The following is a 16,787-nucleotide window of genomic DNA, read 5'->3' as shown; positions in this document are numbered from 1 at the left end:
TGATTTTTATATTCTCCGAGCTAAATTATTATGAATTTGATGAGGGAGGCATTCTCCAGTTGTAAGTGTACATGTTAAAGTATATACTGTGTACACCGAATGCTGTTGCACCTTTTGTTTCAAGGGCAAACAATTACCCATCAAGTCATGTGCAGGCTTTGCTGTCAAGATCCTGTAAAGATGACTCACATCACTTGTGTGTGTATTTTGCAATAGATGCTGAATGATTGAAAGTAGCTCTTCTTTTGATCAACCAAAATAAAAGTCCATGAACGACTCAGGCTCCATGTGGGGGGTCATCATTAGGCCTATTAGGACCAATAAGACTCCTTGAGCCACATAGACAAGTCCATTCTCATCTGGCGAGGTACGGAGCAGTATTGTGCATCAGCGCACACATCCTGAGAGCAGACTGAGCTCCCACAGGACACAGTTAAAAAAAAAATAGCATCAATATTTCATCAAACTACTCTCTCTTTCTGGTCCAGATCAAAGCCTTGACTCCCACAGTCCTACAGGTAGAGATGGCTCTTTTGTTTTTGCTCCTCAGGTAGAGCAGTAGTCAGACTCTGTTCACTTTTGGAAACCGTGCAACGCTCAGCCCATCCATCTCACAGCTTACCGCCTCGCTTTTGGAGGAGGAGGTAAAAAGGAAGGGTGAAAACATGTTCCAGAGATGTCCAGAAATTGCACTTCATGGCCTTGTAGTGCTGTATTATTTCCTGCTTTTCTTTCCCAGGTTGGCCCATACTGAGACTTATGGTGACGTAAACTGAGGTTGTTGTAAATTGTCTTTGAAAGACTGAAATAATTTTGCAAACTTCATTCATGCATCATATTCATTTCAATCAGGAGAGACAAGTGATGAATGTTTATTATAACTGATGATGAGATAATTTAGTCTTGGCAGAAAGTCTTTGGCGCTTAGACTCTACAGGGAGATTTGTAACTGAGGGGCGTCTGCCCCGAGCAGCAGCTAGATAAATCCCCCCATGGAGTCCAGACACTGGTGGTGGTGGTGGTGGCTGATGATTCTGATGAGGCTGATAGAGCTGATGGAGCTGTGAAGACTGGCGCTGATGAATAATGTTTTCATTATGTTCAATATTATAAAGTCATAGGCCTTCATTATGAGTGTAGGTGCACAGCTATGCAGCGCACTAAACACACTTCCAATAAAAGGTTGAACGCAGCAGATTGCCTTTGAAGTTTTACTGAAAGCAGTTGTGAAAACAGTGATGGAAAACATATTCAATGATAGTGATTACAAATAAGAAAACAATGATATTCCATAAAGGAGAATTAGATTAAAGGTATTGTAAAGATTAGTGCAATAAAAAGGACACAACCTGCTCAGCACCAAACAGCAGACAGACAAAGTTAACAACTTGCTGGTGAACATAGTGGAGCATTTAACTGCTAAAAAGACCTCAGCAGTTGGTGGAGACCAAAACCAGAGCTGAAAGAGGGTGAATATTGGACTTACATTCATCAGGTGGACACAAACACGACCCCAAATGAATGATAATGATGCTCTGTAACTGCCGGATGTGTAAATGAGCAAATGTTTGCCAAAAAATTGTCAATCTTGTGTTCACAACTTGTTTCTGCTGCCACCGTGTGGCAAATATTTTTTTGTCATTGCAGATTTAAGTAAATTGGGCCAGGTCAACAAAACACAACTGAACACAAACTGAATTGCAAGAGTAATTTAATTCAACAAACTAATCTCAGCAAACAGAGAGTGGACACATGAGGGGAACATATATACTGACTGGCCAAACCATTTTAATAGCCTAATTTTAACGAGGGGTGGACAAAACCCAATAACTACAAATAACCACAAATAAATACCACCAAGTCAATATTAACTATGCAAACAACTAACATAATAACTCAAACTAAACATGCAAAATGAACTACAATATAAATAAAGAAAAGTGATCTGTGACATATATGATCACTGTTGTAATGCTGAACATTTAATCCACAACTACCTATCGTATTTACCACTGAATCATCTTTGCGTCATGAAACTATTCTTCTAGATGCCTGCATTCATGGATGATCTTATCGCCAAGAAAAATGGGGGGTAGCATTTAAATTTATGGGTCCCATTTTTCCAATAATCTCCTAAGAAAGTAAACTGACATTTAACTGTAAATGTATAGGACAGCTACTTGTAATTTTGTACCAATTAGGGGAAATAAAGTGTTTAATAGCTCCAATTAGATGCTAGTTTAAACTAAAGAGTATTTAAGTCTGTGCACAGCAGACCAGCTGAACATTAGGAAATGTGACATTTGTCTACAAACAAAAAGAAAATTCAATATATATGAACAATTAAGTTTTGAAGTTGATATTTACTTGGATTTAAAAAGCATTGGTCCTTAGCAGTTGATTTTAAAAGAAATACGCTTATAAACTCAACACAATTTACTAAACTCAAATAACATTGTCTTCCTTGTCCCTGTAATTACAGTATCATCAAATTACATAGTTCTTAACAGAGTACTGCAAATCTCCTAGGTAATGGGTCTAACAATTGTTAATTCATCATACTATTAATCAGTGACATATTGCTAATGTAACTGAATGGGAATTATTCACATTTAAGATTAAAGATATTGTATATGTCATATGTAATAGGAAACAAACACATTTTTGCAAATTAGGAAAGCATGTGATCCCTCATGTCCCTTGATTTTGTCATTACAAATACAGAATGCCTTCCCTTTAAATTCACCTTGAAGTGTTGGAATGTTTGTGCATGGCTTTGTGTTTGTCATATATATATATATATATATATATGTGTGTGTTAATATGTTTCCTCCCCCTACATCAACTGTGGGTTTTCTGCTGTCCCTGAACACACCGTGCCTCTCCTCCTCTCATCATCAGCGTCAATCTGTGGCTGTCACTCGGAGCCGGACAGTGACTAACGACACTCCCAGTCAGTCAAACACTTATCACCACACAGGTAACACACAGGCCTGGAAATGACTGACATGAAATGGAAACGTCTCTCATTCTGTGGGCCCGGGAGCTGAAGTGAAATATTAGCTGTGGGAGAGATGGCGGATGATAAGAAGCTCCCTGTTTGGGCTAGAACTTTGGAGGTCCAAGTTCTATTACATTTCTTTTTACACCGAGGAGTGGTATGAAGATTCTGTTTGCTTGGATAAAGGCTTGTCATTATTTCATTATAGCTTTCCATTTCCTTTCTTATACGCATCATTTCACTGTTTTGATTTCTTCATAATACGCTTCACATTTACTTATGAGCTACATTCTAACTTCCATGATGAGCTATTTGTGACTTGTCATAAATGGTGCTCAAAGCCAGGGGGTGATACATAAGTCATCGTCCCTGAGGCTTTCTGTGGCCCACAGAACCAGAGCATAGGCCAGTTAAAACCAGACTACAGCCCGCTCAATGTCAATGGGTCACATATGCTTACTTTGTCTCTACTATTACTCATAGACTCCACCATGTCCTCCCTCTATCCCTCTTTTTCTTTCTCTCACACATCTCCTTTATGCACACACACACACACACACACACACACACACACACACACACACACACACACACACACACACACACACACACACACACAATTCCCCCTGTGCAGAAAGATGGATAGGATGTTCCCAAACCACAGGTGCTGCTCTACTTGTGAGTCTTTTGCATTCTTCACCACACAGTCCAAGGCCTGCTGTTTTTTTAAACTTTTTACTATTTTCCCCAGTGGTGATTACTACTATGGTGCAGTTGTGGGATAATAAGGAACATGGAATATTAGTAATACAGTATACGATCAATCTGCCTGTCTATTAGCAGCTCTTTGGGAATGAGATTATTTTGCAAGAACAAGACAAATTTCGCTTGAACTTGAAGCTTGACATCCAATGCTGCTCCCCCAGACATGGCCTCCCATCCAGCCGCCACTAGATGGGGTTAGTAGTTTCAATTCCAACTTGTGTGTTTGCTGGCAACTCACTGAATCCTTAACCACAGGCTCACTCTGCTGTGCAAGCTACACCACCTTGTGGTAGATATTACCAGTAGTTTATAAGAATTTCAAAGAAAGCTCACACTGAATGTTCTGACACAGTCTGGTTGATGCTTTTTATCCAGAGAGTGATGTGCATTGATGGACAAAATAACACCATCATTTGAGGCAGGTGGTACTCCTGCAGTGAACAGGGGACATGTGGAGAGATGGTGGAGTAGTTCAGCTAATTTGTAAAAAATCTAAATTATGATTTGACCGTATTATCCATATATTTGTTTTCAGGAGAAACATAAACACACAAATAGAATTTCAAATGGGTGTGATTTAGACAGTGATGGAATGTAACTAAGTGTGTTCACTCAAGGACTCTACTTAGTATAATTTTGATATACTTGAATACATCCATTTTATTTTCCTTTATACTTCTACTTGACAATTAAGAGAGAAATGCTGCACTTTTAATCCATTGCATTTGATTTTACTTTCTTTTTTAGCAGTGTCTACTTGGGGCTCCTAGTCATTTTTCAGATGTCTATCAATTTTTTGCGGTTCAACCAGATAGTTATTTCCTCTCTAAACTTATCAGATGGTAAAAGGTCACGAAAAAGCATGATTAGTGAAAAGTCCAAGTTGTGTATCCAAAGTAATTACTGTAATGTTAGCGCCCCCTCGACCAGCAACAACAGTAAAATGCTGCTTACACATTGTTGAATCAGTCACAAAAATAATGTCTATTAATGTCATATATAGTCAGTTTACTTTTGTTGAATACTTCGGTACTTTTACCGAAGTTACATTTCAAATGCAGGAGTTTTACTTGCAGTGGAGTATTTTATACAGTTTATGGAGTAAACTAAATATTTTATTTGTTGTGCTACTTAAGTAAATCCACTACTGGTTTCTGTAGTGGAATATATATTTATCTATCTTTATTTATTTCAACAACAACCAACTATGGTAGTCTGACTGCACATGACATGCCTCAGTTTCCACTAACATGAGTCAGTTGTAGCACCTTACCATTTAGTGTTGCGATTGTGTGTGTGTGTGTGTGTGTGTGTGTGTGTGTGTGTGTGTGTGTGTGTGTGTGTGTGTGTGTGTGTGTGTGTGTGTGCCTTAAATCTAGTTAGCAAAAAGCCACTAAAATCCTAAAAAGGAAAGGATTAATGGTTGAGTCATCCAGTTTCCTTCACTCCAAATGGTGGTAGCACATACAATCTAGACTGAATACTGAGGAAAAGAAAGAAGAAAAAAAAGACAAAGCTTTAACATCAACAATTTTAGGATCACTATGTCTTGCAATTATTCGATAAAGCCATAATGTGTTCTCTGCAGTAAAATGCTATCAAACAATTGAAAAAGGAGATAGGACTGGTGAAATACATCAGACAAATTAATTTTGGAAGCACTCATGTAAGGCAATCTGATACAATTGTTCTGGAAACATTACTGCCTTAGTGAAGCCAAATTGTATCATATCTCATCTAATACAGACCACATCTAATCTGTTTACCTTTTTTGAAACAAGAAGATACATTGCATTTTGCAATAGTATATGAGACATTTTTGCAGTTTCTTCTTTTAGAAATTTTGTGAGAACTGAGAAGTACTTTTCCCTGGTGCACTCAAAATGAACTGAGGGATCTACTCTATGTGAGCTATACACTAGATTAAAAGAGATACATTTTATATTAAGTTTACACGCAAGAATCAAAACCAGGTTTGGAAACCGGCATACACAAACATATTCTGAATACGCCAAAGATGTGCTGAGTGGGTAACATTGCCATTAGTGTTCTCCAGTTGAGACTAATTCAAAAAATGTGCCAGGATCCCTACGAACATCCATAGTGAGGCCTCAGCTCTGCAGTAAAGCAGGAGTTCGTTGTTATTGACTTGACTGATGGTTTCCTGTCGTGAGAGGAAGAAGGAGCAGTACAAAGGAGTAAAATGAAAGAATGCGTCTGTGGTCTCACCTGAATTGAGCAGGTAGGCTGCAGTTGTCTGGGTGCCAACCTCAGTGACCACAATAACACATCGGGTTTTGTTTTTTAGTCAATGTGCGAGACTGCAGCTGTTTGTAATGTTCCTCTCTTTTTCTTTCTCCATCTTTCTTTTCCCCTCCTCTTTCTGTGTCAGTAGGCATACAGTATAATTTGTTAGAGATGGGATTCAAGATCTTTTAATTTAACTTCCAAAAATCTTTGGAATCAAATTTAATCTTCCTCTAAATCAACTTTACTTTAATCAGCTTAACCGAACATCTGAATGAGTATACAATCATCTAACTAAAATAAGACTCTCTGTTTGTTTGTCTTTCAATTTTCTCGACAACCCTTCATCCGATCAACTTGACACTTGGCGGGTGTATCGCTGAGGACCCAGGAAAGTGCAAGGTTAAGTGTGAGACCTTAAGATCTACATTTCAACCTTCAGTGTTGTAACTTTCCAAATGAATGTGTTTGTTCCCAGATAGCCTGGTCCCAAATGGCTAGCTGTCACTTATACTTTAGCATTGCTTTGGGACCCAACTCGTGGCAGGTGTATTGCTCGAACTCAAGGGAGTGCAGCATTGAGTGTGAAATTGTTTGGATGAGCGGTTCTTGAGAAAACTGCAAGCAGCACTACTGGAGGCCAAGCATTCGGTCGCTTTCGAACACACATTTTGAACAGGCACTGCACTAGTCCTTCTAAATTTGGCCCACTTAATCAACAAGCCATAATGCCAACATCAAATCTCAACTTTGAAGCTTTGTTTAATGCCAGATTTATGTCAGGTTGATACCGGCAGTTTCTGTTTGCATGTGTAATGAAACTGTGATAGCGTGCTCATCGCCCACAGCTCACCCATCTGAGAGGACTGGAAAGCAGGCCACAGGCCCACCATTTAGACTTGCATTAGGCTTTCATGTTCTCAGGTTTTGGTGACACCAGTCAGACAAGGAAAGACAACTCTTCTGCCTAAATTGTGCATTGAATTCCATGCAGATTGAGTGGCCACTTTTTTGAAGTTGGTGAAACTGAAATCCTGTGCTTTGAAAGTTGTGGCTGAACATGGAAAGTTTGTCAGGCACCTGCCTGTCTGTCAGTCAGCCTGTCTGTGCTACAGCCGTTGTGAGGCGATTGTGGGAAACCCCTTTCATGCCAGTTTGAATGGGCATCAGTTAGCATCCACTGTGAAACTGACAAGTCATAGCCAGACGAGGTTCAACAGTCATGAGTGTCGGTACAGACGATGGCACAGACTGTCAACAGGAGGATGTCTAATCAGATCGAAAACATTGTGGATTGAACTGGCCACAGTCAAGTGTGTTTCCCACCACAACAGGTCTGTTACACCAGTGAAAGCACTCAAATACTTTCCCATGTATAGTAGATATAAAGTGTTGATGTCATCACCACTGCATTCGTTTATAATATGTACTTGAAACTATTGTTGTAACTTCCCTCTTCTTTTTGTGCTGTGTGGACAGAATAGCAACGAAGAAGACTGCAGCATGCTTTAGATTTTTCTCATTTTTAATTGATGTTTTTTACTGACTGAAAATCAAAACTACAATATTTTTTTATTCAGTTACAGCAGCACACGACAAATATATGATGGAACAAATGTAAAAATGCAAACACTTAAAAAAACAACAACAGTATTTACACAAATGTACAGTTTATACAGTGACTCCAGAAAAACTGTGCTTGTGACTGTCAGCATATGAATGTAATGGATGTAAACTCTAAAGATTTTTGTTGCTTTGAAAGTTGAAAATGTTGTCAGTGCTCTGCCAGTAGCAATTAATGCATTATGGAAAAAAAAGAAAATATAATAAATGTTAGTTGAACTATAGGCTCAGGTCAAAGGATTTTAGGAAAATGTGCATTTATATGGAAAGGGCAGGGGTAGTTTCAGTGTCTGACATGACAGAGGGACGTTTGGGAACTGCCTGTATTTTACTGAGCCCTCCTTTGCCCAGACCGCAAGCACACATCTTCACAATCCTCAGGAGGTCTTTTCTGAACCTCACTCCAATGAAGACGTACAGGAATGGGTTTAGGCAGGCATGAGTGAACGCCAGGGTCTTAGCTACCTGTCCAGCAACATCAAAACCCATTACAGTTTCACAATCGGTGATGGTAGTATTGGCCGCCTGTGTGGCCTCCATTATCAGCAGACCATTGTGAGGAAGCTGGGAGATAACAAACACAAACACCACAGCAAATATGACACGTAAGGCCTTGTGCTTTTCAAAGCTTCTGGCCTGTAGAAGTGTGCGAATGATGACAAAGTAACAAAAGCACATAACTAGTAGAGGAAGGAAAAAGCCCATGCAGATCTGCAGGGACAGAACCAGAATCTTAGTCCGGTTGTACACGTTGTTCCAGTAGACCAGAGCACAGAAGGACTGGCCTGATTTGTCCTGCTTCACTTGGGCGAAGATAAACTCAGGTAGGGCCAGGAGAATGGAGACAAACCAGACAACCAGGCAGGCAAGTTTGCTGTAGAACAGCCTCTTTTTCTTCAGGTTCTGGGCCTTGGTGACCTGCACAATAGCAATGTAGCGGTCCACGCTGATGCAGGTGAGCAGGAGCATGCTGCTGAAGAAGTTGATTTTATAGACAGCTGATACCATTTTGCAGAGACTGATGCCAAAGTCCCAGCCCTTGGTGGCATCAACAGCCCAGAAGGGCAGCATGCACAGGAAGAGGAGGTCAGCCACAGCCAGGTTTAGCAGGTACACGTCGGTCATTGTTTTCAGGCGGTTGCGCACGGTGGTGTAGATCCAAACCACCATCAGATTACCCACGGCGCCAAGGATGAAGATGATCCAGAAGAGAGGTGGTTCATACTGTCCACGAAACGCCCTGACCCAGCTTCTGTCACACATGCCCATGTTTTCAATCCCTGAACCATAGTCATCTGGGTAGTCAGAAGGAACCTGCAATAAAACAAAGACAAACTGATTATCTGATTCAATATTAAAGAGGGTTTTGTGCAACAGACAGCGGTGGAAAGTAACCAAGTACATTTACTCAAGTACTGTACTTAAGTAAAATTTTTGAGTTACTTCTACTTTACTTGAATATTTCCATTTTCTGCTACTTTATACTTTATACTTTATACTCTCTCTCTCTCTCTCTCTCTCTCTCTCTCTCTCTCTCTCTCTCTCTCTCTCTCTCTCTATACATCTCAGAGGCAAATAGAGGTACTTTTTACTCCACTACATTTATTTGATACCTTTAGTTACTTTGCAGATTCAGATCAATAATACAAAATATAATCAACGATTAAATGATGCATTATTATGGATAAAGATAACACTTCATTGATCCATTTGATGAAATTCACAAGCTTCATATTTTTAACAAAAAAGAAGCCCCTCCTTTCCCAGCTGCAATATTAAAGTAATAAACACATTAATGCATCATTAACTATATTTCAATAATATAAGCTACTGTACATAATTCTGCTTGATGAGTACTTTCACATTGTGAAGTATATTTTGATGCTAATACTTTTGTACTTTAACTAAAAGTAAATGTTTGAATGCTTGTAGCAGAGTATTTCTACACTGTTGTGTTGTTACTTTTACTTTAGGAAAAAAAATCTGAGTACTTCACCATTGGCAAAAGATATACTTTTTCACTTTGCATTTCCTGTAAGGTGTTTTTTTTCTTCTGTCCTTGTTACCCAACTCACACACTGCTGTAAGTGTTTCAAAACATAACATGCTTCTAGTAGGAGTACAGTGATATGACATCAAACGCTGTTGGTGATGTACAAGCTAACCAGAGCGTGCATAAAAACTGCTGTCATGTGCAGGTGTTGTGTCTGTACAGGAGAAACCACACTACTGCACAACTTCCTGCTGCTATCCAAGCCTGGGGGTGGGGGGCGGTGGGGGTAAACGATCCTGAGGGGCTTCAGAAAGGGGCCCGCAGCAGAACTCATTACCCAAGAAGCATCAAGTTTAGATTTAGGGCAGAGATAAACAGCGGGCTGAGGCTTAGGTTCTTACAAACAATGGAAAGTTTGATGCTGATGCGGCTATGAATGTGACATTTGAGTATCCTACAGAGGTCTGCTTTAGATTTAAAATCTACTGTACCCCGAACATGAAATCAAAAACATAAACATACTGTCGACATAAAGATGACCAAATACATCATATTTAATAAAAAGCACTGAGCTGGCATTGTTCACAAATCAACCAGAGTTTGAAGTTTTACCACACGGCATTCTTTAAACACTACAGCATAAACAAACACCCATGCACTAAAATCACAGATGTGAAAGGTGCAATGGTGAGTCAGTGTCACCTTTGTTCTATTCCAGCATCTATACAGACATCAACATTTTCTTTGTAATTGCTTCATTGTTTTCCCTTGGTGGCATGGCTACAGATTATGGTATCAAATAAATACTTACAGATTCAGCATAATCAGTTTCTGTGGTCATATATGTTGTAAATGGCTCCTCCATGTTATCTACAAAGAAACACATGACATTAGTATATCACATCAAAACCTTAATGTAACAAGGATAACGTATAATACACCATATGGGGGAAATTAAGCTTAAATGTTAAATAGTAACTGCCCTGTCTATTTTCTACCAGTAGCCTACAATAAACCACTTACCCACTCAGTGATGAGATGCAGTTCTCGCAGTTCTGTTTCTTTGTCTGTGTAGTACAACTGGTAACTTTGACAACCAGACTCATGTTCACTTGCTTATATGGTTTCCCTTTGACCACAGGATCACGTGCTGATACATATCACGCCATCTCCTTCTCAGTCTGCAGAAGAAAAACAACATACGACCCCTGGTGCTGTATAGTTTGTTCCCTAAATTTCTATATAGATAAAACATGCATCAATTGAAAGGTTTCCAATTGTGTGATATTTGAATAGTGGTGACAGTGTGGCAGTTTTTATAGGGGAAGCTGTGACTTTTGAAGACTTAACCCACTGAACCATAGCCACCAAACTAGAACCAAAACAATACACCCACATTTCTTTCACAGCCGATTAAGTTCTATCAAGTCAAAGCTCGTTTTTGACACACTTTTGTATACACAGGTGGAGCACTTAACACCACAGATGAGTGATGCATGAAACTGAAAACCGTGAGGTGTAATTAAAGATCAAAACCTGAGGATGTAGTCGATGTAAGCCCCATTGTCTCAGACCACTTCATGCTGCCTAAAGCTCATGCAGTGTGGTCTAAAATGACTGCCCAAGCAACCATTATCTTTCCTTTTAAAATGTCTTACTGAATAAATATGTTTAAACAGTGTGAGGGAAGTTTATGAGAGTTTTCAATTGTCTGGGAGTTTCTCTTTCAAGTCACTGGTGATGAAATATGCCTTGGAAAATTCCATTTTATCAAAAAAGAGATGTTCAACTTGTTAAAGTTCATTTAAAAGAATAAGTCCACAGTTTGATGAAAACATTAATACCACTCATGTTTGTACGGTAAGCATAAAGCCAGGAGGTTTATCTTAGCATAGAGATCGCAAAGTTACTTGCATCTTCAGTCTACAGATTAAATAAATAAGACATGAGGAGTTTATATGTCAGCTGTAGAGGTACTGGGAGGCAGATTTTTAAATACATTTAAACAGAGCTCGGCTAGCTGTTTCTCTCTGTTTCCAGTGTTTATGCTAAGCTAAGTCCAATGTAACTGTATGACTCCAGTTATTCATACAGGAGCAAAGGTACTGCACTATAAAAACCAACACACTGTATATATTACAGTGTCAATTGCTGCCAAGTTAAAAGGCCTTCATGTGACATGTTCTGAAAAAACAAGCTCTTTCTTGTGAAGATGGGGAAATCCAAAGTTCATTCGTATTGCCAAGAGTAAAGGGAAATGGATATCATGACAAATAGTCACATAGCTGACCACACTCTGAAAACAAAAAATTGAAATTCCCTGTAATACCACCTGCATCACCTAAAGCCAAACAAAGTTTAATGTAAAAAAAATAGGGATTGAATAAAGTGACAAAATAAGTCTAAGTTTACAAAGTCAGTGATGACGTGGTTTAGTGTGTTTAAGTGTTTAAATCAGTTTTCTGGCTGTGTTTCCTGTAGTGTGTCTTACTTTTGTGGGGCTGTTTTGTGAAGCCCCTCTAAAAGACATGCGTGAGGTGCTATCTCACAGTTTCACATCCTGGCCTGATGTTACTTTTAGCATACTGTATCGTGAACACTCGATGCAGAGCGTGTGGGCCATCAGCTCTTCAGATTTCTACCAAATGCTGGTTGCGTTTCTCAGTTTTGATCACAGTGAAGTAGGAGGAAACGGCTGTGTCATGATTAGATGAGTGTTTTCCTTCTGGGAACAAGCTGTTTAAGAAAGTAGCAGACTGAGAAGTTTTTAATCTTTGCAAAGACACGGAGGTTTGTTGGGAATTACCATAAACAAATGAATACTTTATGGCTTATTCTGACTCTTATTTATGCTTTGCAATGATGCATATTGTTATGTTTGTATCAGACAAATGAACAAATATACAATGCTCTTAGCTTCAATCATTGACTTTGTATGCTTTTATCGTCACTTCTGGATGACAAAGATTCTTGGACAGGTAAACCTGCACAGTAACTGTGCTGAATCACCTCAGTTTTACTACACAAAATGGATTTGACTAAGCACTTATCATCTCACAGTCACGTATGAATAATACAGAATAATGAATAATGAATATGAATAATACAGAAGCCTTTATTACAATCCTCTGCTACAAAGAGTCACAATGGCAAGGTCAGAAAACACAGATAAGACAGAAAAAGGCGCCACATTTGCATCAGATTAACCATTCTACGACTGCTTATATTCTGTATAACTTTAATTCTTAAATGTATCCAGATTTTGAAATATATGATAATTTCATGTGGAGCTTCCGTCATGCTGTTATAAATAAGTCAGATTCATGTAACATATGACCTGACAGCTCTCTTAGTGCTGGGTTAGTGAAAAGTTTGGGGCCTAAAATGGTGAGAAAATGTTGAGAATCCATGAATTAGTCACCTGTATGGGATGATGCAAGCAGTCTGGTTTCACTTCACAACAGGTTGCAGTGCATGATGACAAATGGGGGAAAACGTTAGTCTGTCTAATTAGTCAAGCGTATTGTATGTTTCATCTTCAACTGTAACGGAATCTAAATTAAAAGGCATTATAATAAAAATAAAGTCTAATGATGCAGCCGCAGTGATTCACCTATTACAACTTACACCTCAAATCACTATCCTGAGAAAAACAGTCAAATAAGAAGCACATTTGAATCATAGGTCATTAAGATTAATAGTGCAGTGTAAAATAGAAAATGCAGTGGTGATGCATTGTTATAGTTTTGATCTAAAATTAATTGCATATTGGATCAAAAGTGAGCATTTTTTTGACATGATTTGCATATGATGTCTCTGAGGTGAATATGCTGACTCAAACCTGAAACAGTAAGACCAACACTCACAAATGTTCACATTGTACAGTGCTAATTTGAGATAGTTGTTAAATGATGTTAATAATGTCGATAATGATGACACATTTCCAGTTGCATCGTCACCACAAACAACAGACCACACAACTCTTTCAGCAGTTTTAATCATATCCTTATCATACTTACCTAGCTCTGCATCATAAGCACTAAAATGACACAGAAGTCAGCTTGAGTGTTACGTCATTTGCTGAACTCAAAGTATACTGAATGTTGTAGATATGCTATCTCTTAACAAGATTTAAAACTAAACACATTGAGCAATAATTCTCCGAAGGGACTTACAAAAAGGTGGCACAGATCAAGATTAACAGATAGCAGAGGCACATTTTAGCATCTGATATTGATGATGTGACCTGTTTATCTCAAGCTGTGCCACCTTTTTGTAAGTGGCATATTATAGAGTGATAAGCCCCTGGTAGCTGAGAACTCACATGACCATTTACAACATTTATTACTGCCTCCAGACTGTCGTGGGCCTGTCATGTCACAACCCACATAGAAATAGTCAAGGCCTGCTGCTCAGGAGGTAGAGCTGAGGAACCAAAGGGTGAGTCACAGAGATGGAAGCAGACACAAAAGATCTGTTGTGGAAAAACAAACCACAAATATTCTATCTATTTGTGCTTTGCAGTTCATCCTTGACTCTTTTGTTGAAAGAGCAGTTGAAGAAACAATCTCAACAAGAAGAAAAAGCATTTTATTAATCCCAATCACATTTTTTACACCCTGTTGTTGTCACATTACACACAGAGGCCTGCAATAAAATGGTGGGCTCAATAGACAATTACACAACAGTGTTAAATGGTTAAACATAGACTGATGAGGCTTTTTTACCTGTGCAATTGTTGCACAGATAAAAAAGCCTCATCAAGTCCATTGTATAGATAAATGTATCTAAAGTCTGTCTGTGTGTCTGTCTGTGAATTCAACATTTCATTTGTAAAGGGAAGAAAGTATTGGTGGTCTCACTTCAAGTAAATAAGTAAACATACTGTTTACTGTGTAGTCTGTCTCTACTTCTTTCTAAAGCTGTGTGATATTGATATTGAGAGAAATATTCAAATCCCAAAAGACAGCAGCCTTTAGACCACAGAATGGGCATTTGTAATAAAGGACCACGAGATTTAAAGCTATCTGTTGTTCCTCTGAAATTCCCACCATCATTGTTTTTAAACAGCACTATGGACATCACCTTAAAATCAGAAACATGTGTTATTTCTCGCACGCAAATGTCTGATTGGTGATTCTGGAGAAGAACCAAACAACAGAAGCTCTTTGTCTTGCTAGTGAAACTGAGAAAACCCCTTTGATGCCTTGTATGTAAGCAGGAAGCTACTGTAAATGGGTACATCACTCTCTCTGACATGTATTAACAGTTGCCCCATATTGTGGGAAAGTACTGTGACTGTCGCTGCTGTCAGCAGTGCGAGAGATTGAGTTTGGTATCAAGAGACACTATTCACCACTTCCTGTGTATACCTGCTCACTGTGATTTATTTCATGCACTGATAGACAACAGTTCGTCATTTGCATCCTATCTGAAATTATCAGCAGTTTTCCCATGACGGTTTCTCTTCAGCTGCTACTAATAGAAAAAGAAGCACACACACAAAAGTAAATTCACACGTATGATTAGGCAACATACATGTTTTTTCCTGATCTTTATTTTGGTATAGGAAAACACAAATGGATGTGGAATTATATTTCTTTTCATACATGTATCACCTTTTATCTCTCGTGTTTTGACAGCAGAACAAAAAGGGTTTAAAGAATTGTTTTTAGTGTTGTATGACTTCCACATGTGCTTTCTCATTAGTCCCCTCCCCGGTTTTACACCACGCATACAACTCAGGCACATGATGCAAAAACAACACAGGTGTAAGTCAGGACAGACTGTGGCTTGGAGAGTTTCACTGAAAACAAGGGGGGGTTAACGGGTGACTGGCTGGTGACCACTTTGTTTCTCAATCCACTTCAAGGCAAAAACAAATGAGGTCTTTCTCGAGACTCTTGAAACAGATGAGGAAGCAGATGAAGTAATTAAATGTGTTGAATTCAAGAAGAAAATTATCACACAACCACATTATGTAAGCGCAGGAGGATGTCTTTCACAATCATTTGTGTGACTCTCTGGCTTCCTCATGTAGTTTTTTGGTCTTATTTTATTAAATTGTTCAATCATCTCTTTGATTCAGCATTAAGTAATATAGTAGATACCATCATAATAGCCCTGCTTACTGTAGTGGGCATTCATGCAGCCTATCTGATAGCCCAGGACATCTGTTTTGGCACATACTGTATACAATTTACCACAAGGGCCCCGCTTTCACCTGGTATTAAAATCCGATCTGAGTGATCGGTTCCAGGGGATTGCATGTAACCCCCTTTTTCTTTATTTTTGCATACACATTAGTAAATGTATATACTAATAAAGGGAAAAAAATGCCATATCTTACCTTGAATTTGTTAAAACTTTCTCCCTCTATGTTGCTGAAGTCACTGTTTATAAACCACTGCACACTGTCTGCATCCACCTTTATCATACCGATTGAGGTATCAGGGGCATCCTGGAGGCTCAGTGAATAAAGCTATCCTCATTCCCAATGTGGAGTGGACAAATCACCCACTCCTTCTTCCTTTTGTCTCGTCTTTCTCCTAAGATCTCTAGAGCCCGTCAGGAGGAAATGACAAATATGTTTGGAAAAAAAAAAGAGACTGGAGAATTTATACATACGTACATACTGGCCTGTAAAACCACACTGTGGTTAATACACAAAGCAACACTGCAAAAAAACAGCTCACCATAATCTTCTTCTGAGTCCTCATCCTCTTAAAACTTTGCATATGTTGTAAACAGTAATTGCACAAATTGAGGCCACATTTTGCCACTGAGATCAATCATATATTCCCATCATGGTTTATCAGGAGAGGCATATATTTAATAATCTGTGCATTATTGCAGTCTGGCGCCCCCTTGTTGAACCAGTCAGTTTCAGACACAGTGATGTTTATTCAGTCATTAATCTATCATAATGTATTCATTCATTCTGCCTCCTTATTGTTTTTATCAGTGTCACAGCACCCTAAAGCCTATCCCAGCATGCAGTGGGCCAGAGGAGGGAGAATCTGGACATGTTTCCAGTCCTTCACGGGGCATATTACACCCTGATATTTTCACAAGGCTCGAACAACATGCAGAAAAAAAAGAAATTATTACGATTATGACCGCCTACAAGGAATTAACTAACTAAAAATGAGCCACATA

General features: G+C 38.9%; 1 protein-coding gene across 1 annotated transcript; it reads right to left on the bottom strand.

The window, feature by feature from the left end:
- Positions 1–7,536: 7,536 nt before the first annotated feature.
- Positions 7,537–10,834, bottom strand: ccr9b (chemokine (C-C motif) receptor 9b). The gene is made up of 3 exons (XM_039789530.1): positions 10,653–10,834; positions 10,441–10,499; positions 7,537–8,950 (listed from the first exon to the last, which is right to left on the bottom strand). Exons 2-3 carry the CDS (start codon positions 10,492–10,494, stop codon positions 7,895–7,897), a joined length of 1,110 nt encoding a protein of 369 aa, XP_039645464.1. The 5' UTR covers positions 10,495–10,499; positions 10,653–10,834; the 3' UTR covers positions 7,537–7,894.
- Positions 10,835–16,787: the final 5,953 nt, after the last annotated feature.

Source organism: Perca fluviatilis, chromosome 22 (assembly GCF_010015445.1).
Source record: "Perca fluviatilis chromosome 22, GENO_Pfluv_1.0, whole genome shotgun sequence".
In the NCBI taxonomy this organism is placed as follows: Eukaryota; Metazoa; Chordata; class Actinopteri; order Perciformes; family Percidae; genus Perca; species Perca fluviatilis.
Note: the sequence above shows the minus strand (reverse complement) of the source record. Positions and strands in the feature narration are given on the sequence as shown.